We start from the raw sequence: 20020 nt of genomic DNA, 5'->3' as shown, positions 1-20020 counted from the left end.
GATTTTCCCACCGGTCAGTGCCAATCTCAGAAGGCATTCATTCGCATCTCGTATGCAAATCTCAAGAGCTATTGGCAAAATTAAACTTTCTAAACGCTGACATGTAATCCCCCGAGTTGGAGTCGCCGTCTGCTGGTAATCCTTTTTTTCGCAATTAACAACGCATACGCATGTCAACACAACAGCGGGCAGCCTCATCCTCATCCTCATCCTCATCCCTATCCTCATCCTCTGAAGCCACAACAACATAGTGCAGTCAAGGAGGAGCTACCCAGACACTGTGCCACATAACCCAGCCGATCCCATACCCATGCCATGTCTCGCTGGCCAAGATTAATGGGCGAGTTGCGTTCTGTTGCGGCGACTTATGGAAATTCATCATTATCTCGCAGCTAGCAGCTCCTCAGCACTTCGGCTACAACTGGCTGGTTTAATGAGTTCCCGAGCGATGTTCAATACAACTCATTAGCTGCACTTTTCCTGCTAGCCCAAAAGAGCAAATGTGTCTCCTGGATAGTGTACACCGTATATATATATATAGATATATGTATTTAGACATGGTTGGCGGACTCGTGTGCGTATTTGTCATTGTCAACATGGCTGTAGAACATCGGAATCGGATTCGCAGGAGGAGGCTGCAGCTGCTCGGGCTTTCGGGCAGGTGATTAACATAAACGCCAAGTGTCATGTTTTGCACTTTTCCAAGTTCTAAGCAGAGTTTCCATTCTTTTTTTTTTGAGTTTTTTCATGGGACTAGCAAATTGTGCGGATTCTAATGGCCGATTTCCAGGGCAGTTTTCCTAATCCGGGAACTTGGCACGCGCTCCGAAAACTTTGAGCCATAAATCACGGCGCTTGCCAAACAAACAAGCCCGCAACCGCAGACGAGCAAACAAAAAATAGAAAAAAAACAGAGATCGGGAGAAATACACACACAAGTCCAAAGGACCAAGGATGAATCCTTGGCCGGACCATCCACCTTTGATAAATTCAAGAGCACGCACTTTTGATTTAGGCAAATCCCCACTCGGATATGTGAGTATATCATGCATTGGCAGAAGTCGGCGGATCGTATGAGGGGGCTGAAAAAAATCTCCATAATATATGCCGGAACATATTCCGCACACAAATTGCAACCAGCAAGGAGTCGGGATTCCAGAATCCAGATTCCTGACCAGTCCGCATCCTGCTTCCCAGGATTGCAATATTATAATTCAAATTTATGCAGCCACGAAGGAACCCTTTTCACACGCACTTTCTTATCGACAGCGGGTGATTGGGTGGAATTGGGTGGGGAATATCCTTCGGTGGCAGGACATTCACTTTCTGGCAAATGGAAAACGAGAAGACTGGCGGCGGAAACGGAAATGAAGCCAAACGGAACAAGAAAAACAAATTTACAAAATGAAAATGCCACACACACGGGGGGTAGCGGGGAATTCTGGGTGGAAAACCAGCATCCCCACGGTATTCGTTTGGCGATTTGCCTGTCACAGGGTTCGCAGAATACAAAACCCCCGACTTCGCCAATTCCAAATGCTCCTAACTCACCAAATATCGTTGCTGTCGCCGTGGCTGCCACTTGTTTTATTTATTGCTTTTTTAACCCTTTTTTTGAGACTCGCCGCCGCTTGTTTTTCTCGATTTCCCCCAGCCCTGGCCCAAATGAAATCGAGCCAACCCACGAACCGCCCACTCGAAAGGCGGGAAAAGTTTCGCTTTTGCAGCACGCAAACTGCAATCGAACGGCCGCTTAATGAAGTCGCTGCCAAGTCCATTCGAAATGCATCGATTTCCTGGTCTCCGCTTTTATCCTAATGAAAAGAAAGTGAATCCGGGAGTTGGGGAATTTGCATAAGCCCAGTAGCGGGATACAATAAGGTAAGTGGCAGACGACTAGATAAAGGTCAATTGTCTTACGAGGCAATTTAGGAACTGTTTTTATTTTTTTTAAAGCCGTTTTGGTGAAACATGATAGTTTGTTACATATAGGTACACCTTTTTAACATGTTAATCTGCGGTCAGAGGAGAAATTATAAAATTCTTAACCGTTGGTTCAAAAATTGTATGCTTCAAAAATATTTAAAACACATATTTATCTTTCTTAAATCAAATCTGTTTATTTTTATCATTTAAAATATTTACTTTCTGCTTGTATATTATAAAACTCAACATCAGTCGTTCATATTTTACAAATGGTTAAGGTCTGGGTCAAATTTTCTACATCTCTTGTGTACAATACACAAGACTACAGAATTATGTTGACATTTAGTTAATTTTCGTCTGGCATTTGCGGCGTGCTCCAATCAAGCGAAGTGGTCAAGGCTCCCAGCTGGTGCTGGCTAATCTACATCTACAAGATTGACATTTTTCCCCCACACGGGGCCTCCATCATAAATTGGCAATCCTTAAAGAGCAGCAAAAACACACCGTCCACCGGTCGTGGAGCAACTTCATTACACGGCAGATCCGAGAGATTCGGCTTAATTGAGACGCAGTTCGTCTGGCAGTTGCCAGTTGCCTGGCCAAAGTTAGCTGCTTTTTCATTAGTTATATTAATTGAATGGCAAACACACGGCACCAAAAAAAAATCCGTTAATTTTTTGTCGCCAATTTGGTGGCCAACCACCAAGGCAAAGTCACTTTTTTCCAACCATTCGCTTTTTCACACTCTGTTTTGGAGTGGATATTATGGGTTTTCGTGGGGGAGTTGGGGAAATCGCTTTATTGCAGATGATATATGGGATGATGCTGCTGATGACCTCATTGCCGGACCCCAGAGTGCACTGGAAAAAAATGATGTACCACGTTCCACGCTACTTGGATTTGAATATATTGAATGGATTTTTATATCATATCAAGTTATCAAATCATTTCTTAAATTATCATATCATATCATATCATATAGTATCACATCAAATCTTTATCGCTTAAAGTATTTTATTTATAACTTATCTTAGTTTTCTGTATAACTCTTACATATTTAAAAAAATTTTTGGGAATACAAATGCTAAGCTAGTTGTGCAGTCTTTTAAGTATGTTATTGATACCAATGATCTTAATATTTCTTTCTGTGTTGGGATTTTTGCAAAACCTGGTCTGCTGACCATCTGCCCCTCATCTTTGCTAATAATTTCAGCTGGTTGTCTACTATGTTTTCCTTTTTTTTCTGTGCCACCTTTTTGTTTGTTTTGTTTCGCGCATTCTGCCTGCATAATGACAAAAGTTTGTACTACAATCTCGGAGTTTTAGCCACCGGCTGCCGACTGTGGGCTTTCAGCTCGGAAATACATAGCTCCTCGGTGGTCAGCGTCCATTTGTCCACTGCGCAGTCGAGATGACAATCATTTAATTAGAAACTTTCCCATAGGCTTCTGCTCGTCTGTTGTTGCCTTTTCTTTTCTCTCTCCCGCTGTTTTTTATTATTATTTTTTTTTTTAGTTTTAATAAGTAGTTTTGCGAGCTGTTAATTAACTTGTTTGAACAGGTGTGAAAAAGTTGTCAGGGGGTGGGTCAGGGGCTGGGGGAGGGGTCCGGTAATTACAGTTGGCCAACTTTTCAGAATACCTGGCCTCGCTCTTTGTCCGTCTCTCATATTTGCATAAAGCAGCGGTAGCAATATTGCAGGCACAGCAGCAACATCGCCGCCTTTTATGCATTCTGCAGTGACACTCATCATGGAATTGGAATCGGAGGATTGGGGACTGGGGTCTGGGGTCTGGGGTCTGAAGAAGGAGAATCCAGCGAGCTGCAGACCTTGCAGAAATTAAAAATTCCGATCGGAATTCCCCGATAAGTTGTCGCCGCAGAAACAATTAAATATCGCTGGCGTCGTCCACGACACGATTGGCATTTGTTATAGGCGCCTCGCTGCTCGCAAATGCGTAGCAATTGGCGCTACATTTGGCCACGGATCTGAGCCACTGGCACCTCCAGTTCCATTGGATAGTACCCAGTACCCAGTACCGGTACCTCCAGCACCTCCAACTACCCAGCTACGTGACCGATCGCCGTTCGCGATACGCAGTACGCTGCCACCGATCCCAGGCGACTATTTTGGGCTTGGGCATCGAAACCCCAGGAAGACTGGCATCCGCGATTCCGCGACTCCGAGACAGGCGAGTCAAAGTGTCAGGGCGCCAAATGGAGCGATGGAGCATTGGAGCATTGGAGCGGCGGATTTGCCGTTTGACTGATGATCGTGATTAGGCGGCGATTCGATCCGTTTCGAGACCCAAGAGCTGGGAACCGAGACCCCGGCTCAGTTAACCAGATCAAACAGAGAGAAAAAATCTGCATTCAAAGTGGTTGTAAGATCTGATAGTATCATACAACATGGGGGTTTTTATCTGTGACAGATCTACTTGATAATTCGCTATTATAATATTTTAATTATTTATGGTTTCTGAATAAATTAATAAATTATGTAGACTTTACATTCTATTTATTTTTCTAACTTGGAGATAGAGAATTACTCATACAATTATTATGTTTTATCATACTATATAGACATTTGAATGCATTTAAGGAAATGAATACAAAGCTTATAAATTAAAAATTATCTAATGTTTTTTTAAAGGTTGTTTAAAAAATCAGGGCTAACATGTAGGACTATGGTTCTAGCTATGATTCCTTTGACGATTTATTATTATAGGAATCAGTATACTAAATAAGTCTTCTTATTTTAATAACTAGTTTTTTGGGTATTATTAGAAAACTGAATTATTAAGATTTTGTTCGAAAATTTTGAGCCCTGTGCATTCGCCTCTCACCGAAACCCTATAACAGATTTCCAGGCCTCTCTAGGGCGGGAACCGAACCGCAGATCAGCCAGGTTCATTAAGCGAACGCTTTGTATAAATTATGCTAATGATGCTTCAATTGATTTGTAATAAAAATCCAAAACGTTGCAGCCATAAGATAAATATGCTCGAAGCACGCACTCCGCCGGGCAACGGATCGCATAGGATTGGATTGGGAACTGGAACAGGAATCACTGGATCGAGAAGGGGCGCATGGTATCCGCGAGGATGGTATGGGGATGAGCATCTCCTGGTGCATGTTATGTGCTATGGTGTGTTGTCCGCCTGTCGTCGCCGTTGTCCCCCAGCGGCGTTTTTAGTGTTGCAGCTGCAGCGGCGGCGGCGGCAGCAACATCGCAACATTGCAACATCGCAGCAACATGGCCAAGTTTACATAATTAGAAAGCTGGCGCATATGCTGCCGCCCCCACACCACTTCCTCAGCCACTCAACCGCTTCCATATCCAATTTTCGGTGGTGCAGACAAGTTCAAGTTGCCGGCTTTGAACCCTTTTACCAATTTCGCACACTCTGCCATTTCGACGTTGCCGTGGCCCCAGCTGCTGCAATTAATGCTCCATGTGGGCTGAGGATTCGGGATTCCACCCACATAGAGTCAGTCCTTTCAAAATCCCCCCCTTCCAGTGTGTGTGTGCAAAATTGAGAAAACATGCCTAATTTCGTGTAATTGCTATTTGATTTATTGCAATCTACAAAATTTGACTTTTGGCGCAGTCTGCGCTGCCGTCGTCAAGTTGCCGGAGTTTACCCTCCTCATCCGATCCCCTGGTTTTCTGGATTTCTGGGATCAGGCGACCATATAGCTAGTGTTTACTGTTAGTCGTGGCTGGTGGCCTTCGTTTTGTGCGCGGATGAGCCTGTGCCACCCACCCAGATGGTGGCTACATTTTCTAATGAGTAATTTGGCCAACGGAGCTGCCTTGTTAATGATGTGCGTGAGTGGGTGGCCAGATGGGTGGGAGGATGGCTCAGAGACTGGGGGATGCGTGATAAGATTTCAGAGACGAGTAATTGCCAGTCCAGGACAGCTGCGGGCCAAGACATAGCGCCTGTCAGCCAACTCTGCTGGCCAAGGAGTAAAAGCAACCAATAACGATTCCCTTACAGTTGGGACAAGAACTACATAACGAACTTCTGGTGGGAATGGTTATCCCCAATGCCTTACGAGAACTCACGGGCCTTTTATGACAGTGTATTACAAAATAACCCGAAAGCAAAACCTCGAGCAATTACAGTTGGCAGCAAATTTAACTTTTTATATCATTTTTAAATTGTTAAATTTTAAGAAAATATACTTCAATTAATGACTATTAAATAAATCTAATAATTGGAAACCTTTAAAAGGGAAAGACTTAAATTAAATGATACAAAATTATGTATTTTATTATTATTATTATTATTAATTATTTATTATTTATTATTTATTATTATTTTAAAAATATTTTGGAAAATATTTGGAATTTTTATGATAATGATTAGGAAAAATTTAAAATTTTAAAGCTTAGTTTAATATGTAGAAAAATTAAATATACCCAGTGCACACATAAGAAAATAAATATTTCATCATGTCAAACATTGGTATTTCATTGATTGCCTTTTATGTTAAAGAAAGAACATATAAGAGAATCCCACAAAATGTTTAGACATTGATCTTCTTAAAAAGGATTAAAAACACTAATAAATAGCCTTTCCTAAAATGAGAATAAAATTGGTAGAACACTGAAAAAGATCTTTAAATATATCATTAAAGCTTTTCAGGAACAATTTCTTGCAGTCGAGTGTTGCCACTCAGAGGTGCCGCAGGAATGTGGTGTCCTAATGAAGCCCACCTATATGGGCACAGAGTCGCCTCCAATGAACCCCCCCCCCCCCCCCCCCCCCCCACTATAGGGATAAAAACCACATAGGTAGACAACAACTCCTTTGGCCATTAAGGTGGAAAGTGCTCGTGTCTGATGACTTTTTGCGCGCGTTGACAATTTTCCTGTGTGATGTGCTCAAGATTGATGGCCTGCAATTATCGGCGATGAGGTAATTTATATATGCAAGTGTGTATCTGTGTATCTGTGTGTTCGCGCCTTGTCACGCCCTCGCCAACGCACACACGTGCACAATAGAGAGTGTGCGAATTCAATTAAAATGAAGTGCAGTGCCATATTTTATGTAGCAATTGGAATTAAAATTAAAAACTAAATATCGATTTCAAAAAGGGCAACCGCAAAAGGTAAAGGGTGGGGAAGGGGTACTATAAAAGGGTTAAGGGTTAAAAGAAAGTGCGCAATACTCGCACAACTACACACACATATGCATATTGGTGTGGCAATAACACAAATTACGCAACATATGGTGCCAATGATGTTGCCCTTTTTGACGCTCGGGCATGCGAGTGTGTGTGCGTGTGTATCTGTGTGTGATTGCGGCACAATCCTTTTGGCTGTCAGTGATTTTAATGCCTTTATTTCTCCAGCACTTCCTTTGGCCCTTTTGTTGCCTTTCTTCCCTCGCCATTTGGCTGCTCCTTTTTTCCACTTTTCCACTTTCGACGGGCTTTTTACTTTTTTAATCTCAGGTGACGCCGCCTGGGTGTCGTAAATCAACCTCACCACCAGCAGACGGAGAAAGGGGTTGACTTTCTCCGCCCCCCTTTCGCCTAGCGAATGCGTGTGCTTGTATGAGTGTGCGATAATTGAGTTGTGAATGCGTGTTACAAGACTTTCGAATATACCTCTATACATGCAAAAAAAACATTTTATTTTAAAATTACTTTAAATATTCTTTGCTTTTAAATATGAGTTTATATCTATAACTCATCAGATTTTCATTTAATATTATCACCTTACCTTTAAAATTTTCAAATCTTGGTACTTAACATTTTTGTTTGATTTTATCACAGTTTTCTTTATGTAAAATGATCTTATACCAACTAAATCTTATACAACTTAGTATACAACAACATATAGAAAACCTATTTAATAACATTTTAATATTTTCTTTAAAATTGAAAACACGAACCGTGTAGTATGTTTTCACCTATTAGAACAAATATGAAAAAAAAATTGTTCTATCTGTACATGATTCTTTTTACCCTGACTTTCTTGATATATTGATATGCGGCCCAGGAAGCTGCGAATTATCGGTTTATGTATATTGGGCACTCCGATAAGGGAAACAATGGGGAATATCCTTGCCACTCAATGCTAATTTCCGCGAACATCCTTTGCACCACCCGCGGTGGCTCTTTCATTTCGCCATTAGTAGAAATTTCACTTTGTGTTTTTCGGGGGACTACTGATGCCATAAAGAATTATAAAATGTCTTAATGGTCGCATAACAATTTCAACAATGAAAGCCCGCCCAGAGAGGCGACACTAATCGCCAAACGAAATGAAATTTACACAAAAGTTTTCCCCTTTTTGTTTGTGGAGGGGGGAAGGAAACCCCCTCCCGAATGCCAGGATGCCACTGACAAAGGCCAGAGATGGTCCTTAATTTTTGTGTATCCCGGCTCTGCCAGCGGAAAGTGTTAAACATGTCAGGGAATTTGTTTATTGGGCTTTTCGGGATCTTGCGCTTTGGGTGGGGTTTTCTTGGAACCCAGTACTATAGCGATGGGCATCTGTTTGCGGCCAAAGTTTTGGCCTACTCGCAATTTCTAATTAGCCGGCTGCGAGTTTAATTAAAATTGAACATTGGCTTCTTGAGCACTTAGGCCAGGTGGCCAAGAAAGTGGATTTCTTGCTGCTACGCTAATTTTTAATTAATGAAAATTGCACAAATTCACCGAGCCGTCGGTTTTTCACTTTTTTCCGTCGCTTTTCAAAATGGCCGCCAGCGAACGCAATTACAATTAGCGTTGCATACTTTCTAGGGCCGTACATAACCTCAAAAAAGCGGGCCGACTGGCAAATGGCATTAAATAAAACTTAATTGACAATTTGAAGAGCCTGCCGATTTCGTTGGAATGGGGCCAAACACACCGAGTTGCCATTGCACCAGTCAATTAAATTTACCACCAGCAACGTATTGACTTTTGCATTTATTTGCGAAAATTCCAACAAACTGCACAAATTAAAAACTGAATTGACAATAATTTAGCACTCCTCGGCATTTATCTGAGGATTCATGGGGTCAGGGGTCGAGTGGCAGCCAAACAAAATGGCGTTTTAACGCTAACTGACAGCTCAAGTTAAAAATGTCTGCTTATCGAATTGAAAATTATTTAAATATGCGTTGCTAATTAGGCAGCGAACAAGTCCGCAGTTCCCCGATTGCCTATAGAGGGTATTTTTTAGGGGTTTTGGCAAGAATAACTAACTTTATTCATTTGACAAGTGAAAATTGGTTAGAAGGGTCTATAAATATAGTAATCAGGGCATGTCATATAACTTTTTTGGCAAACTCATTAGTAATCTAAAAGACATGTTATATTCCTTAGATTAAAAAGTATAAAATGACTGATATTAATAATATACCTAACTATCCTTATTATACTCTTATTAATTTTCTCAAAATATTAATAAAAGCTATTCTGAATATTTTTGTATAAGCTTATAGTATACATTTTTTAAAAGAGCCATAAGATAGTGTATAAAAGGTTCTCATAATGGTAAGGAAAAACTTTTTCGGCCAACATTCGCTGGACATTTGGAGTTCTCGAAATGTCAATTTAGGGACAGGATATACGCTAAAGTTTAATTATGCAAACAGTCGGAGGCAGCTGAGCGACCGAGGGAATGGAAGGGGAGAAGTCGCACAACCGACCGAAAATGATATACAACTAATTTATTTTCAATTTTCGGAAATCATGAGCGCTATTAAAATGTTAGTTGTCCGTCGGGTTGGATTGGGTATGTTGGATGTGGGGGGCAGAGAGTGCTCCATAATCTGGCTGGTTGCATTAGAGAAAAGGCTGCAATGTGGCATGAAATTGACACAGGACACTGGACACCACCACCGATGCATATGTGGTTGGCTAGGTGGTTGTGTCTGGGAGTGGTTCGGTGGAGAACCCAAAAAGCGGGGGAGTGGCCATGGGGGCTTTTTATTTTTGCATTAACAGCAACAAACACGACAATGAAATGACAACTGAAATGTCCGATACGCAAATAATATGCAATTTTATTTTGTTTTAAACAAAGGCTGAGCTGGCAGGATATCAGAGTGGGTGGATCGGATTGGATCGGTTTGGTTTGGCTGGGATTGGATGGCTGGCTGGCTCTGTCGGACGGATGTTAACTTCCACTTAAATGGCTGCGCTTCCGCTTGTCGTTTATTTGGCTTTTTAATATAATGTACATAATTTTTCAATTTTTATTTATATGCCAGTGTGTTTATGTGTGTGCATTTCATTTGCAGTCGCATTATCGCACCATGCCGAATAATAATAATGCATAATAATGTTGCATTTGCCGCCGAATCGGATTCGGATTGAAATTGCGATTGCGATGGCGTTTTCTCTGCTCGCAAATCAGACGTCAGCGTTTTAATATTTTTTCTGCTTAATTTCGCAATGTTTTACCCACAAAGAGCAGTGCTCCTTCGGCCGTTCAGTGGTGTCCACTCCCCCCATGTTTCCCCGACTTTCCCGGGTTTCCCCGACTTTTCCGCCTGACATTTCACATGCAGCTGTGTGCGTGAATATATGAGATGCATGTGGAGCCCGACACGTCGCATTGTTTATGAATTTCAGCCCCTGGTGACAGACAAAATGGCAACAGCAATCGACCAGGGCCACAGCAGCTGCGCTCCGCTCTTCAATTAAATATGAAAATTTGTCAATTATTTTGTGCAACATGCGACGTTTGTTAAATTAATAATTATTTCTGTTGGACTCTGCGCCGAGAATTAAGCTTTGCCTTGGCCCCAATTCGAATTTGGCAGAACGACAGTCGAGTGACAAATTAAAAGGCGGTGCTTCATTAACCTTTAATTGTCGAAACGACCACCTGGAGTTGCTAATTGAAGCAGGGATTAATTATTTCAAGCATTTTAGTCGGTTCTGCGTTGAATTTAGGAAAATCAAATCTGTTTCTAAATCAAATTATTGTTAAATTAAAATGCTAAGTTATTCTATTAATTAAATTCATCTTTCATGACGTGCTTTTACACAAGAACCCCAAAAGTATTTTGCTAATAATAAAGTAAAATTTCACTTACTTTCCAAATAAAAAGTCTTCATCCTTAAGTAAGTATGTATATATTGAAGTTAAAATTAAAAAAAAAAAAATTTAATAGAATTTTATAGAAAACTGTTTGTATTTTCTAAGTGTTCCTCTATATAAAACAAAATATTTATTGAGGCAGCAACGAAAACTCATCTGTACTATCTTCCTTAGACAATTTCATTTTCATTTATATAAATATCAAATCATGATATTCAGTGAGTTCTACTTGAAGTTGCATTTATTTTAGCCCCTTTCTATAAGCAGGCGCCACCGCCCACCCACTGCCACTGCACCACCCAGAGGACCGCCCACCCACTCAAGCATTTCTCCCCCAATAACTCTGCACTCATATCTTCCCCGGTTTCCCCACATCCACGTCCACATCCACTTCCACGTCCATTTCCATCCAAGATTCCGAGTTGCAGTCGCCGACGCGACGTGCCTAAAAAGAAATTTCGCTTGTTTTGGCATTGCCGCTTGACATGCGCTGCATTGTTGCTTGTGTTGCAAGTACGATGTTGCTGTTGCTGTTGCTGCTGCAGTGTGTGTGGCATTTAACACTATCAAGAGTCAAAAGTGCGTAGTATAGGGTTTTCGAAGGGGGGGCCAAAAGAGTGGAGACCAAAGTTAACTCAAAAATGTTTGCATGTTGCGTGCCACGCAAACATTCTGCACCACCTACCCATCCGCTGAGGAGGGCATCGGTGGGGTGAGGGGTGATGTTCAGGGGCGGGGGATAAATAGGGGCCCAAAGGGGTTGGGGGACAACCGGGGAAGTAACATTTGCATGCAAGATTGGGCGCGCGCGCATGTCCAAAGTGGCGTCGCTGTTTGTTGTTGCAGTTGCTCTGGGCTACGAAGTAGTCCTCTTTACCAAACGAAGCCCTCCCCCCCCCTCCTGGAAAACCCCTTTCCTCAAAAAAAACCCCCCTTAAAACCCTCTACTTTTTGTACTTTCGGTGCTTTTTGCTCTGATGCAGCAGCTGCGTTTTGCGATTGGCTGACTTGGCCTGCCCTTTTGGCCATTTTCGTGTGCATGTTGATAAGCCAAGTGACCCCCTTTATAGACCCCCTCCCTCCTTCAAAACAAGACGACACTGCCCAGTATTGAACCCCCTTCTGTGTGTGTGTGTGTGTGTGTGTGCGATGCCTTTGTGTGACATTCAATCAGAAAATGGCGTTTTCTTGTCAACGTCTGCCAGACTCAGAGACCCAGTCCCTGAGTTTGGGTTTCAGTTTGAGCTTCAGCCAGAGGAACAGAAAGAGAAAGAGCAAAGCAGCCGGCGAATGTCACGCCCACGTTTTCAGCTCTTTCTTCTCCTCGAATGCTGTATACGAACCCCCTTTCGTCCGGCGTGTCCACGTCCATGTCACTACAAACGCCAAGCTTCCAACAATAAGTCAAATGAACAAACAAACAAGAGCAGGGGATATAAAGCCTATAAGAGCGAATCTTAGATGCTCTTAGGAATAATATTTGAGAGTTTAGGAATTTTGGAATATCTTGGATAACTTACATTTATTAAGATATGTTTATTATATTCCACAAAAATATCTGACAGAAATACATAGTATAAACACTTTTTTTTTCAAACCAGTTCACATTCGAATGATCTGAAAACCAAGGAAAACCACTAAGATTACCAATAGTAAGACCCCATTTAGAAGTCACATCAATTGTTAATTTCACACTTTTCAAAGAATAATTTAAGGCCTGCTCGTGGCACACTTTGTTTGCCCATGTTAGAGTATTCCCTACTTGATGACTTCTGTTGCTCCAGAAAAACACGAGGCCAACATCCAAACTGATGGCTTGAGGAGGTGCCGGTGCCCAAAAACGAGGGGCATTCAGCCGGCTCCCTCAACAATGTCAACTGGTGCTCGTAAAAATGCACAAAGTCCAAGAAATGTCAAATAATTTTAGCAACGATATAAACCCATTTCATGTTTACGACAAACGTTCGCCCGCCTCGCTGGCCAAATGCAGATGATGACGAGACGACGATGGTGGTGGTGCAAAATTTGCATGGGCCACGCCCCCCATGCCACCCGCCTCCGCCTCCGGCTCCACTTCATGTTCCTGCTCCTCATGTGGAGGCGTCGGCTTCGCTGGTGCTCTTGTGTTTTCTAATGTCCTGTCATGTACTTTATGAGATGTCGAGCGCCAGCGCAATGCCAAAGATGGTTGGGTCAGGAAAGTGCTGGTGGTGCAGGGTGGTCTAGGGTGGTGCAGGGGACCAGGGGCTGGATGGTGGGCCAGGGGACGGGGCTTGGGACAGGAACCGTGCGCGTTATCGTGTCAAAATGAGGGACAAACGACAACGACAAGAACCAAACGACACGAAATGAACGGTCCCGGCCGTAGGATCCCCTAGTCCTCGACAGAGCGGACATATTAGGAGCCTCAGTCCGCCTTTGGCTTAGTATCTCTACACTTAAAAGTAAAAGATAGCTAAAGTTCTGGTAATAGAGCTCAAAAACTTAAAAGTTATATATAAGAGACAACATTTTTTGTTGCTTAGTTAACTATTTTTGACATTGTCTTTAATTCGTTAAAATATCTTAGGTATTTGTATTATTTTCTGAAGACCCAGACATTCAAATAAATAAACGGAAGTGATTTTTTAACTAATTTTTATAGTAGATATCCTAGAATCTTCTTCTTAAATGACATAAGATCAGATATGTTTATCTAACTAGTAAGTACTTAGAAATAAAAGAAGAAGATTAAGAAACACTGTGCTCGAAGATGATTTCTAACAAAATTTTATGCTTAAAATATTATACTTCAATTAAAACCCAAATATTCCCACGTTTTTTAAATTCCTTAAAATGTTAATGGGACCTTTTAAAGATTTTTTGGCTCTAATGAAAGGTAACTTTTTGTCAGTGCACCCCCTTAACCCCTTTTCACCGCCCAAAACCCACTCGCTTTGATTGTTGGTTTTCGGCTTCGGCTCATTTCTCTTAGGCTCGCTGGCCGGCAATCTCATCCGCAGCCGCTTGACAGGAGCACAAGTGCAGTTTGCAGGCAGAAAAGAGCGGGAAAAGCCGGAAAAGGAGGAAAAGCAGCTGGTGCCATCGCATTAGCTTAATTTGTGTGGGAGGCGTCATTAGAGACAGGCGCCCCATCAAAAGAATCGGACGTGAAAGAGCATCAGTCCTCTGGCAAGGGCTTTTCGGTGAAGAATGAGTCAACATCGTCATCAGACGAGGATGGGGGGCTAAAAGTGCAGGGCTTCAAGGCTTAGAGGTATTAGCATACATCGCCATTGGTAGTAGTTTTCACTGCAAAAAATAGGGTTCTGAATTGAAGAACAGGTTCAGAAAACTGATTAATATCTTAGTCTGTCTAAGTCTGAAAAGTATTTATCTAAGTTTATTTAAAGTTATTTTTATTAATGGTAAAATTACCATTCAAATATAAAATATTTTTAGAATCTAGATTTTATTTCTCAGTGAAGATAGACAATCCTGATGATGTTGATTGGGTGATTCATTTGTCATCTTGCAGCCGATGGAAATGGGGGCGCCTTCGATGATTCACCAGCAGCGCGAATTCCTGAGGTTTGGGAGCAGAAATCATTGCTTGTCTTTGCTTTCTATTAAGTTCTTCTGCTCGCCTTCTTTTCGCACTCGAAATAGCGTTTTTCTTCCATTTTCCACGCCCTCCCCCGAGAAATATTCCTGGTCTCCAACCACCAACGCAATTTTCAACTCACTCCCCGCCGCCTGTCAACTCTCATATACAATTTTTGTTTATTTTAGCAACTGATTTATGCATGAGATAAAGCAAACTTTGTAGACATTCTAAAGCAGAGCTCGAAATAGCAACTTCCATTTCCCCGCCATTTGGCAGGGGGAAAAAATTGTATATTGGAGCTCACAAAATATGCATAATATTTGATAATGCTTTCAGCGACATGTCCTTGTTTTTGTTGTTGCCCTCAGCACGTTGGCTCACATTGGGCAGGGGGAAAAGAGGGGTCTGGAGGAGGAAATTTACTTTCAGCCAGAAAGGAGTTCTCGATCTTATCGAAGGCGCCATGTGAGCATAAATTTCGAGCTGCCGCCGTGGCAAACAACAAACAACAAGCAGCAAACAGCAAACGGCAAACGGCAAACAGCCACAAAAGGTCACAGTCAATATGTTAAATCCTCCATTCCTAGCCCCCCTTTCCCTCTTTGGAAACCCCTTTTCGAGGGGGGTTCCGATACCAGGGAAGAGATTGAAATAGCCGCGCTGCCAATTGTCGGTGGGCGTGTCCAGTTGCTGCAAGCAAATTACAAGACGATACTACAATTATTTCCTAAGCCTCCAATGGAACCTCTTCACCCCATCCTCCTCTGCATCCCAGTTCGATCCTTCTGGCATTGTTATTATTTCAGCTGAAGAGGCTAACTGGAAGCCAGAAAGTTTTGCGAGACCGAGCAATTAATACCAAAAATTACACACTTCCATTCGCGAGGAAGGCCTGGAGGCAGGGATTTGAAGATAACGCACTGGGGATAAAAAGCTGTCCTTTATAGAGAAATATTAATAAAATAAGAAGTTTTAAGAAATAAGTAAGCTTTTTTGATGGTAAAATGAGTACAATGTATCATTATTTTCTTAAGAATTCTATAGAATTTTATAATAATAAAAAATCAATCCAAACAAATCTTGAACTCTCAGTAGGTTTATACAATAAATAATAAGATAAAATAATAAGATCTTTTATTAGAAGCTTTTAATTGGTTTGCCTTACATTGTACTGCTAAAATATTATCATTATAACACTTTTACAATATTGTGATATTAATAATAATAATAAAAATGAGATATTTTAAAACATTAACAAAATCTTAAATATTAAACTTGCAGTTTATGATTTAAAGGCCATATCCCAAATCTATAGGTTCCATAGATTTTTCGCAGTGTCCCTGGAGTAACAACTGCCTACTGGTGACTGACTCACTGGTTACTGGTTAGTTGGTTGCTTAATCGCTGATTTCCTGCCCGATGGCAGGACCAAGTTCTGAAGTTCTGAACTTCTGGGCGCCCGTTTCCGTTCGCACTTGAGTGATTCTGCCGGGGATTCGAATTTGGATTCGGATTTGGGTTGTGAGTTCTGGGTTCTGCGTTCTGGATTTTGGCCTCTTTTGTTTCTGCTCGGCGAGAGGGACAAGCTCATAAATAAATATACAGCACAAATAAATTCCGCAGCCATGGGTTGGCTTCTCATAATCAAGCGTTGTCTTTATCGCCGCTAAGTATCTGTATCTGCCCAAGTATCTCATTCCCCCTCCGGGTGGCTGTCCTTTTGGCCGCCTTTTGTTTCTCGGCCTTAGAGCCAGTGGAATCCTCCTCGAATCTGCGGAGCCAGTGAAGCGTCAAGGTGTACCAATTTGCAGGCCATGCTTCACTGCGCCTAATAAGTTTGGCCAACCGCATTGGATTCTTTCTTTTCCGATGCCAGAAAGTTGTCAGGCCAAATGAATAAATTTTGGGGGCCAAGTTTTCGGTGGAGATGGAGATGCTTTTGATTTCCAACTTGTCGCCCGATTGTCACACGTAAACAAAGCTTCAAATTTGGCCCAGGTCCGGGGAGTCAATCTGGCCATCAGCCACCCCGTTCTGGCCACCTTTGACCCCCACTCCTTTTTTGGCCGTGCTCAGCAGCGTGCGAATGATTAATGGACGGTAAGACAAATGGAAATTGTATGAATTACATTAAAGTGTAGTTAGTTCGAATTCGGCAACTCCGGGCTGGGGTTCTGGCTTTTGGGACTCGGAAGGGGTTCACGGAAACCGAGCTGCAACTTTCCCAAATGCTGGCATTTTTTTGCGACTGTTTGAAAATGAGTTTCTGTGGCAGTTGCAAAGGGGCGGCGGTTCGATTGGAAAGTGCAGAAAGTTTCCTAATGAAGAGGCAGTGGCCATGACAAGACTTTAAAATTAAAACTCAATTTTTTTTTTGGGGTAGTTTCAACATTATTCTTGTTGTAACCAATTTGCAGTTGTTTGCAGTTGAAAATGTATGCCCACACCAGCAATTTTTCCGTTCAAAAATTACAGGGAAATGTAAAAAAGCAGCGAAATTCGGTATGATTTATGAGCCAAACAATTACGTGGCAAAGATGTTCCCAGGTAGGAGTTGGAGTAGTATTAGACAAACGACAAGCTGGCCAAATGGAGACCCAACTGCAGCGAAAATTAAAGTCAAAGTCAAAGTCGTGGCCGGCAGCAGCCCCTCAGCTTTAATTTCCGATTAAGCCAGGGAAACAAAATCTAAAAAAAAACAAAAAAAAAAAAAAGAGGCAAAGTGGGGCCAACGAGCAGAACAAACTGTAGCAACATAAGAAATTGGCAGCCAACAAGCGGACTGGAAACGGCCATTGCAATGGTGTATCATATAATAATAATAACAACCCAGAACACAGAACCCGAACCCCGTACCCAGTAACCAGTACCCTGTTCCTCTGGCCAGAAAACAACAAAATTATTACAAAAGCCAGAAGGGGCAGGCCGGCCAAACAGCTTTTCGGAATCTACCAATGGCCAGTTCAGTTCAGTTCGGTTCGGTTAAGTTGAGTGGAGTGGAGTGGAGTGGAGTTCCCTGGCATTCCCTGCTGCCCGCGCATCGTTTTGGAAAATCTACCTTGAAGGTAATTATAGTAATTACTTCACGAATCGCAAGTAGTGAGCGTTGCTGCCGCTGCTGCCGACGTGCGACCGCCTAAAAACATCAACAGTTGCCCGTTCCGTTCCGTTCCAGAAAGCCAACTCCTGGCCAACATGGCTATGGCTATATGGTATAACCGAGGGATCTGGCCAAAAACCCATTGATACCGGACAGAGACAGACATGGCTGCCACAGCTCCTCGCTTATCGCTCCGAGCCAGTTTCCCTCTCCAATTCTTTTTTTCATTTTTTTTTTATTTTTCGGTTTGAGCCGGGCCAAGAGCGCCTGCTGCTTTTTGCCGGCACAATCGGATTGGATTTAGCTTTAGCCCTTGATTAGTTTTGCGCTGAGCCGAGGATGCCGCCAACTTGCTCTTATTATTATATATCTACCTACCTACAGACCCCGCTTATTGGTTGCAGTTGTTGCTGCTGCTGCTGCCTTTTTGGCCAGAAGGGGGATTGGGAATGGGATCGGGATCGGCTGGGATCAGCCAAGACTAATTTTCTTGCACACGAAGCAATTTGAATTCACCGAGATCTCCTAAGGAATTTCTTCATGTTGCTGTTGCTGCCGTTGCTATTGGATGTTGCTGTTGCTGTTGCTGGTGTGTCCATGGTGTCCGTCTGGGCGCTTGTTGCCGTTTTGTTGCCTCTTGGCTGCCGAGCAAAATTGCTCTGAACTTTGCTGCACTTTGGCAATTCGCAGTTTAAGATCACGATGTAATTTTGGAAATTGCCATGTTCGTAGCGGCTTTCGAATGCGAAATTTGGATTTCGTAGTTGTTGGCTGCTGCCGCCTAATTTGTCGCCGGCTGAACAAAAAAAAGGGGGGAAAATCAGGGAAGCAACTTATGACTTCCCGGGGTAAACTGACACAATTAAATCTGAGCGATCGCCGACGCGAAATCGAGGCCCATTGATAAATTCTAATTGTTAAATTTAATAGCCATATCGATCGCTCGCAGGCCGCAAAGGCCGTCGCGGCCCCATTCGCGAGGCCATTCGAATTTATTGGTACAAATGGCATTCTTAATGATGGTCAGGTTACCAACTTGAGGACCAAGGCTCTCGGAGATGGCTATTGGCATGGCCGGGATGGGGATCCCTCGGATCCTCGCCGACAACGGCGCCTCTTTCTGCCGCTTTGTCGGCATTCGGCCGCTTTTGTCGCAGTAGCAACATTGCAGCATTGCACCAACAGCAGCAACATTGCAGCATTGCAGCAGCAACAGCAACAGCGGCAGTTTTCCCAAAGCATTATAACCGATTTTTATTGCTCGCCATATATTTCATCTTATTGAGTCGTTTGCCTTCCCCGGATGGCCATTTGGTATGGGTCGGCTGGTCGCTTTTTGGTCGGGGGAATCGAGAATCGGATTCGATGACAACAAGTGCGCCGGCTCGATTGTTTCTGGTTGTGAGAAATGTGCAGGAAATGATTTTGACATTGCGAAGGTGCAGTTGAGCTTAGCAAATATCTTTTCTGATCTGGGCAGCACAATGAGCACAGGGGAAAAAATAATATTGCTATTGTAGGCACTACAAAACGGTTGCAATCATTATTTACTTTGGCATGTAGTTGCTTTACACATCTTAGGTCAAAACCCGTCGGCCTAACAAGGTCTATGGTTTCTGTTTTTTTGAGACCCTACTTATGACATGGTTTATAATTTATCAGTTTTTTGTATTTTCCAAGCTTCCATTCCTTATAAAAACGATATTTTTACAACAAATTTGTATCATGTTTTCCGGTATTAAAGATTGACACACAAATGTCATCCAAACAAATTCAGTTAAGGCTTAACTATCTTAGGGGGAAGATATTTATTTATCACTCGTGTAAATATTTAATATTTTAAAATAAATACTTAAAAGTTCCTAAAGGTTAAAGCGACATAGAAATGATACGTTAATTACAAAATAGTTTGGCAACTACTAGGATCTTCAGAATATGTAAGCCATATTTAATGTTACTAATAAATTACCATAAATCATTCTAAATTCACAATTAACTTCATAAGTGGCATTTTTCTGTGTGCATTCACTGGCAGTTCCATCTGCTATCGGAATGCCATCAGTTAAGAGTCGCAGAACTCGCCTTGCGATCAGCTAACAATAAACTGCGAGCCACACCCAGAGTCAGGCAAATGATAGGGCGAAAATGCCTGCCTAACTGAATTAACCGGCTAATCAGCGGAGCGGCCAGGTAAGCCAGGTATCTCCCCGGCTTTATCCTCTATCCACTAGTTTTGTAAACGGGGAGTGAGTGAGTGGCTATGATGGCCCGTCCTGGCCCGACTTCATCATCGGGCGATAGCCATCAACATGGCGCAGGAAGAGGATGAGGATGAGGATGAAATGCGTAG

General features: G+C 42.4%; 1 protein-coding gene and 1 pseudogene across 1 annotated transcript; one reads left to right on the top strand and one right to left on the bottom strand.

The window, feature by feature from the left end:
• Positions 1-1104: 1104 nt before the first annotated feature.
• LOC119551634 lies at positions 1105-1669 on the top strand (annotated as a pseudogene).
• An 11266-nt stretch (positions 1670-12935) lies between these two features.
• Positions 12936-18836, bottom strand: LOC119551625 (apidaecins type 73-like). Its single transcript, XM_037861051.1, has 2 exons — positions 18707-18836; positions 12936-13231 (listed from the first exon to the last, which is right to left on the bottom strand). Exons 1-2 carry the CDS (start codon positions 18834-18836, stop codon positions 12936-12938), a joined length of 426 nt encoding a protein of 141 aa, XP_037716979.1.
• Between the last annotated feature and the right edge of the window lie 1184 nt (positions 18837-20020).

Source organism: Drosophila subpulchrella, chromosome 3R (assembly GCF_014743375.2).
Source record: "Drosophila subpulchrella strain 33 F10 #4 breed RU33 chromosome 3R, RU_Dsub_v1.1 Primary Assembly, whole genome shotgun sequence".
Lineage (NCBI taxonomy): Eukaryota > Metazoa > Arthropoda > Insecta > Diptera > Drosophilidae > Drosophila > Drosophila subpulchrella.
Note: the sequence above shows the minus strand (reverse complement) of the source record. Positions and strands in the feature narration are given on the sequence as shown.

Coding starts and splice junctions, on each gene's coding strand:
- LOC119551625 (XM_037861051.1), bottom strand. CDS start 18,836: ATGTTGCTACTGCGACAAAAGCGGCCGAATGCCGACAAAGCGGCAGAA. Junction 13,232..18,706: donor CCGAGAGCCTTGGTCCTCAA/GTTGGTAACCTG, acceptor CCCACCATCCAG/CCCCTGGTCCCCTGCACCAC.